This window comes from Heptranchias perlo, chromosome 21 (genome assembly GCF_035084215.1).
Source record: "Heptranchias perlo isolate sHepPer1 chromosome 21, sHepPer1.hap1, whole genome shotgun sequence".
NCBI classification, from domain to species: domain Eukaryota; kingdom Metazoa; phylum Chordata; class Chondrichthyes; order Hexanchiformes; family Hexanchidae; genus Heptranchias; species Heptranchias perlo.
In genome coordinates, this window is record NC_090345.1 from 20,761,048 (window position 1) to 20,768,370 (window position 7,323).

The following is a 7,323-nucleotide window of genomic DNA, read 5'->3' on the forward strand; positions in this document are numbered from 1 at the left end:
TTACAGAGTGCCATTGTCCTGATAAGAGAACAGACTGCCTGTCCACAAGGGTTTCCACTTCTTGCCAAGTCTGAACTGAATGAGGGCAGAATAGGTTTGGAGTGAGGAGTGGGTGAAAAGATTCGGTTTTGATTAATCTTTTACTGATAATGAAAGTTTATTGAAAATCTTATCTCCTTATATGACGTACATATATAAGGGGGAAAATAGGTTTCTATTTTGAAAAACAGAATTTTGGTGTCTGGTTTGCATTTTAGGAACCCTTCAGAGGGTCTGCTCAAAACCTTGCCTGTCTAGTTCAAAACTGAACAGGTGCCCACCCTCCTGGCCACGGAATAGTGTACGGCCAAGGGGAGAAATCAGAATTTTAAAAATAGAAGCAAATGAAGACAATACTCAACAGTAATGTAAAAAGATACATATCAAGCAGCATTTTGAGATACAGACTTATCATCTGGTATCATCATAAAATCAAAAATATATTCTCCAAAAGAGAAGTGAGGAGAAACCGATGTCTGGCGTGGTGATCATAGAGTAGTCCCAGATGTTGGTCCTTCTCAGCTGAAGCAGGATGTATGATATAGCCTGGTAACCTTGCAACCTGCTAACTTTATGTTTAGTATGGTTAAAATATCTGCGAGTAGTTTAAGTTTTTAGGTGGTATGTCTGCTTTGAGGGAATAACTGAAACCAAGTATCTCTTCTTGATGGTAAGTGTATTTGCCTTTAACTGAACTGTAAAATGCCTTTGGACATTAGAAGAATCTGTTATCTATTGTCCCAGCTTCAAGGGAGATCCATAAAGCTTGTAATGAGTGAAAATATAAAAAAAGAGAAAAAAAACAAATGGCAATTAAAAGAAGGGCAGTGAAATGAGAAAACGGAGATCCCTGACATAAATTTATTTTGCCATAATGAGAGAGGCTAGGATTTCCATTTTAGGGTCCCAAACTTTGCCATGGTTCTCCTGGACAGCAATTCACTTTTAAATTATTCAATTCTTTTATTAAAACAAAATTCCATTTGTCTTCTACTTTTAGTGCATGGAATTAAATGCAAGTACTGTGATCTCTTTTGCAGAATCATCATAGTCATTCAAACAGCACTACAAATGTGAAGGCCCATTCCAATCATCATGTGAATTGCCATCAAGCTAATTCAAACTCTGGAGGAAACAGCTAGTCTCAGCTCATCGTTTGGTGATTCTTTGTATTCTTCAGCTTTTCCCATTTTCTGGAACTATTTAGCGGGAAAGCACCAGCTCCGGGTAGGGTATCCATTCCACACGACAGAGCCGCTCCATTTTTTTTGGTCTAGCTGCCTCACTTCCTCTCAGGTCTGTCTTGGAGGTTGGGATCATGACGTTTGAAATAAGATGGTGTCTCCTTAGAATATTGCAATAGCAAATCAATGAAAATGGCTACTTGCACGTATTTAAATATAGCATTATACTAGAACTGTATTTTGTCTTTATTAAAAAAAAAGGAGGTTTTGTAAATTTCTCTATAACTGTCTCGGTTTACATTTTGTACATTTGTATTTAAAGTAAGTCAAAATCAGGATGTATATTTTCTGCCCAGCAGCTGTAAAGCCATGTGCTGATTCCACAATGAACATCTTACGTATTTTTATGAATTGTGATTTAAGACTTCCTCAGCATTTAACAGTGAAAGAGAACTTTTTAAATCTGCAATAGAACATTTTTTCATATTCTTTTGCCATATCTGCAGTCATTTTATATTTTTGTAGTTTGTCATAGCTTGAAATTTTATTAAATATCCCTCTCTCATTTGTATTGCTTTTTTATTTTGTTTTTATTTAACAAGTGCATCTTTCCTATGATTTCTCTCTAAGTGACATTTTAATCAGAGTGAATGCATTTTAGGTTTGTTTAAAGAGCTTTTCTTAGCACATATAATTAATCTTTACCAACATCAATACAGTTTTCAATGTGAAAATGCACATTTGAGGGGAAAATAATAGAATTTACTTTTGACATGATTAAAACTAAATCTGGTTGAACCCTTACACCATTTAAACATGTCATTCACTTTGGGATAGTTGTGATAAACATCATATGGTACTAGTTAAGTGCTGTGAATTAAATGAAAGTAGGAAAGTGTGGCAGCTTGTGCACTGGAGCATTAGCATAATATGTCATGTTGTAGAAGCACATAGATTATTGGCCATAATACCCTATTTGGTGTGGGTTCCCGATCTTGGACGTGCTGTTGGGGGCGCGGCGGGGAGGTGTGGAGGGTGGAGGTAAGGCTCTTCCCTTCAAGGAGGGAAGGTGAAAGGGGCAATCATTCTCAGTGGTTCCCATACATCTGCTAATGACTGGCATTGGCAGAGGCATGGGTTTAGGTTGCTAAGTTGCCTCTTAGATGATGTGTAAAGGCTGATGAGAATTAGAGAGAAAAGTAAAAGAAAATAACTTGCAAAGGGGGTGAACCCCCCCTTCCCCCCACCACCATCATGAGTGTATTGTGTATAGAAAAACAGATGGACCAAAGTGCAAAGCAGACTGAAATACATCAAAATATTCTCATACTATCCAATCATTCTGTAAGTTCCTCAGGACTCCAAGGGTGCCTTACAGCCCTAACAATGCCCCATGCCCATTTTATTTTCCGCAATATACATTTTATGTCATTATTCCCATTTTGCAACCTGCCTGGGAGTCTTGCAGCTAAACTGCTTTGGGACATATCCTCTGACAAGATTGAGGTGTATTTATAATGTAATAGAATGGGCTGCACAGCAGGAAGAGGACATATTGAGAAATCATGTGCTCCCTTTTAGAGGAAAATATGTATACACTAAATTACAAAATAGTGCTGAATCTGAAAATAATTAGGAATTTTATTTCACTAATAATAATCTAGACATTTTTATTTGCCCTGGCCTTTAAATTTAATTCAAGTAGTTTCACAATGAGTTCATTGTTACCATATTCCAAAGAGTGCAGAGTATTAACATGGAAGAATGTTTTCTTGTCAGTTGTGATGACGTTGTATAGTGTACAGTCAGCCAGTTATATTCAGATGTGGTGTAAGGGTTAAATCTACCAATGTGAACATTTTTTAATGTCGATAAACATTTACATTCCTGAAATAAAATCATCATTGATGTACAGTCAATTCCCGTTAAGTGAATAACCGTTTTGTGACAAAATTGTATTCAGTTATCAGAAGTTCACAGTAAAACTTAGTAAGAATCTTGGCCAAATCCCATGCATAATTTCATCACAGTGGAAGATTTTCTGAAATCTGAACTGTTTTATATTCTTAATTTGCTGTAGTTTATAGAAGTGACAAGTAATGTTTCCATTGAGTTGTAAAATTGAGTAACTGAAGTGTTCATAATTCATATTCACTTAACAGGAATTTTCAATTTTCATACAAATGAAAATAGTAGATAGAAAATTCTTTTTCTGGTTTTTATTGACTTCACAGAAATGTTTACTTGGCAGATTTTCGCTTAACTGGAATTAAGTATTTACTAATAAATATCAGCTGAAGTCGTTGAGTTCTGTTATGTTTTGAACATACTGTAATTAACAATTCTAGGTACAAGGGGAAAATCAATTGTTCTATAAATAGAAGCTTTGTTTAGCCCTGATGTTTTCAACAAGGTCTGCTGCCTGTATCCAAAGACTCCTGGAGGTGGAGGTCTCCATGTTTTCCTGGTAAAAGCTCAACAATTTTGATAGTATTATGTAGTGATGAGGGTAGACAGTTTTTTTGGTTTGCTAAATGAAAAATTACTGGATACCTGTAGCATATATATTTGAAGGTGAGTAAGATTTTAAGTTATTGATAGTAGTAAATGGATAGGAAACAATAATGAAGGACTTGGAAAAGCCTATTTATTTCTGGACTTAATTGCAGGATAAGACAGAATCACGTACAGTTTACCATTCCATCCAAATAAATTATTTTGCAGCTAAAAACAATTTATAAATGATGTCACCTGGTCAAGAACAATGCCTCCTAAATTTTTATATGGCGTATTAAATTGCTTGGTAGACTATATTATGCCAACGGTACAGAGATCCAGTTTATTTAATTGGATAAGGTTTAATTTGACTATCTATATCAAAGTAATTATATGCATAAGAGTGGCACAGTGCATTTCATATTATATCCTATATGATTTTCTCTTAAATACTCTCTCCTTTCTGCATTCATGAAAATCCATCAGAATTCAGATAATCCAGATTTAATGCTTATATCTGAATTATTTTATATGTTACATTTTTGATGTATTTAATTTACATTTGCATCTATACACCTTGGGTGCAAAAACAAATTATTTAATGATATCTGCCTCTTAATGATACTGATTTTCTGAGGGCTTAAGTCCAAAAAAGGGAGGAAACATCCAATTTAACAAATAAATACAAAATAACAAGTCAACCTTGAGGGAAAACTGTACATGAAGTTTTGTTTTGAAATTGTCAGAATGATAAATTGCAGTGAACTTTTTAACCATACTGTCATCTGTTATTACAGTCAGAAGGTCTGTTTTAGACGAGCGCATTTGCTGTTTGTAATAATTCTTAAATGAATGATGTGGTTGTCACTTTTTGTATCTGTGTGAATTTATATGTTTTCCAATAGAATGATCACTGCCATTTGTTCTGTATTAACAATATCTGTCAATTATGGTATCCAAAGGTTTACAGCTTTTTTTTCAGGGAATTACACTTCCATTCTTTTCTCTCTGGTTTAGGATGGTACTGAGGACCATGGCTTCTGTCTCTTCTGACTGCTCTTCATTCTTAGTAACTTATGTCCAAAAAAAAACAGTGCTGCTGTAACTAGATTAAAAACCTTTGTTTTTAGTAAAATAAAAACAGGATCATTTGAATTGAAAGAAGTACTGTATCTTTGATCTGTAAATTTTAAATGATTATATGTCCAAATACAGTTATTAACATTATTTCTGGAATTTCAGAACTCCTGATTTTGGGTGTCTCTTCATATTGGTTTTTACTGTGAAACTCTGAAAACATTCTCAAGTTTTTTTTAAGGAGAGAACGAGCACAACATTGTTTTGCTTTGTAAGCCTAAAATGTAAAATATAACATTTAATAGCCATACAGCTAGTCGACCAGCATAGTAGCTTTGGTTTGATTAAATACATCCTCATCATCAGTTAAACAGGCGATACAACCATGTCAATGAATTGTGTGTATTACAGTATCAAATTGTATGATTGTTTCACTTTTTAAATTCGTTCATGGGATGTGGGCGTCGCTGGCAAGGCCAGCAATTTTTACCAATTCCTAGCTGAACGGCTAAATGAATTATCTGGAACATCCAACCAAAAATGATACTCTATTCTTCCCCCTCCCCACTAAATATATCTCCTTTAACAGTACCATCGAGTGACACTGGTAGTGAAAACAGTGCCATGAGATCCTGGTCCATTCAGTCCTTCCTGCTTCAGGGAAGAAATGGGAAGCAGCAATATTTCAGTTAAATAATCTGGGCCAAATTGGGATTAACATTTTTAACACAATTGATAATAGAATAATAGTTCATACCAGCAACATACAGTAGGCAGTTTGTGTTTTTGTGTACTGGCTTCACTTTGAAATCAACACATCTCAATGTATTGAAACGTGTTACACTGGCAGAACACAAATCACTGAAATCAAATCTAAGCCTCAAAACACTTAAATGTAGGCAAATACTTGGATTTGTATTAATTGCATCTGTAGCACATATAACACATGTACATTGTGTTTTATATTCCTTATATTCCTTCTGTCCACATAGAGGGACAGTGTATTTACATGTGCTTAACACAAAATAACAATGACCTGCTAAATATATCAGCATATCCAATGTACATATTGACAGTAATTCAACATAATTGGTCTGCAACCTAATGCCATAAGTGAATCCTTATATTGTTGATTGCTGGATATGGAGGTGCAGCAATGTTGTATTAGTGGTCAATGTGATATAAATTTGAATGGAAGGTAATACAAAATCATTCCATTTTATATTGTGTAATTATGAAATGTTCAATATGAAGGTTACTTGTTATGAATCTGCACTGAAATCTTGGTCTCTGTGTTCTAGAGCTAAATGTCACCTGGTAAACATCTTGTTACTGAATGAAAAGATTCCTAGTATAAAATGGCAACAGCTTTATTCTTGTTGTTTTCCTTCGTTGTATTTTGAAACAAAATATACAGCTGCCACAGCAGACACCTACACTCTAATGCAGAATATATCTCTTGGCTGAAAAATTGAGTTAATAGCTCTGAATAGAATAAATATGAGTAGAAGATAATACTTCAACTAGTTCATCCATAGGGTATTCAGTTAGGTAAAGCGACATTGTGTGTGTGCCTGGAGTTCCTGCATGCAGAATTATTGCAGGTTGATTTTATGAGCACTTTTTGACCACCATTAACTATAACGATATCTACAATGCTGACGGTGGCCTGAGATTAAATATTCTGAAGAATGGAACTTCCAGACACACACTGAAGACTGTCTGATGACCCCTGCTGTAAAACTTCAGTATCTAGCACTTCCATCTTAAATAAACTGCAATTACACAATGAGGAAGGCAAAAAATATATTATGCATGATGTAAATAGAATAAGAGGGTTTGGAGAGAGTAGAATAAACACTCATTGGCATCTTAAGCAAATATTCTAAAAATAATAGAGAAATAGCACTGTAAATGTTACTCGGAAAGGCCAGTAGTGTCTAATATTTTTGTCTTATGTCAGTCATAGAACCATAGAAGCTTACATTACAACAGGAAGCCATTTAGCCTATCATGTTGTTGCCAGCTCTTTGCTAGAGCAATCTGAAACTAATCCCTCTGTAAATTTATTGTATTGCAGTGATGGGAAAGGCATTAGTATGTTCATTAAGTTGCTGCAGGAATGTTGTAAAAATCCAAAACCACACTGCAGGTCCTAACCTACTCATGGGTAATAATAGCTTGCATTTATATAGTGCATTTAACTTTTTTTTTAATCCCATAATGTCATGGAAGAACTTGTAATATTGATTCTAACTTCTAACGTGATTTAGAGTCTAAAGCATAACTAATGCCTTTCTTTTCAAATGCGCAGTGCCCATTGAAAAATAGATAAACCATTACAGTTTTTTGGGGGGAGGTGGGGGCCGGGGGGAGAATGTCGAACTCTGGTAACTTTGCCAAAATATAATTACCACATATTAATGGTGTTAAACTACATTTCAAACACATGGCTCACAAAACTGAATTTAAGTGGAACAATTTACAGTGTGTATGCCATCTGCTGTCTGGCATTGTGAAAGGTAAT

The 7,323-nt window shown here is 34.9% G+C and overlaps 1 protein-coding gene across 2 annotated transcripts in view; it reads left to right on the forward strand.

Annotated features, from left to right (window-relative positions):
• Positions 1-1,794, forward strand: part of LOC137340033 (G protein-coupled receptor kinase 5-like) — a 223,412-nt gene extending 221,618 nt beyond the window's left edge. For both annotated transcript variants that reach the window (XM_068002238.1, XM_068002239.1), the window contains one exon: positions 1,080-1,794. In XM_068002238.1, the coding sequence (XP_067858339.1) occupies positions 1,080-1,181 (102 nt within the window). In that variant the 3' untranslated portion in view covers positions 1,182-1,794. The remainder of the gene's footprint in view (positions 1-1,079) is intronic.
• The last annotated feature ends 5,529 nt before the right edge of the window (positions 1,795-7,323 follow it).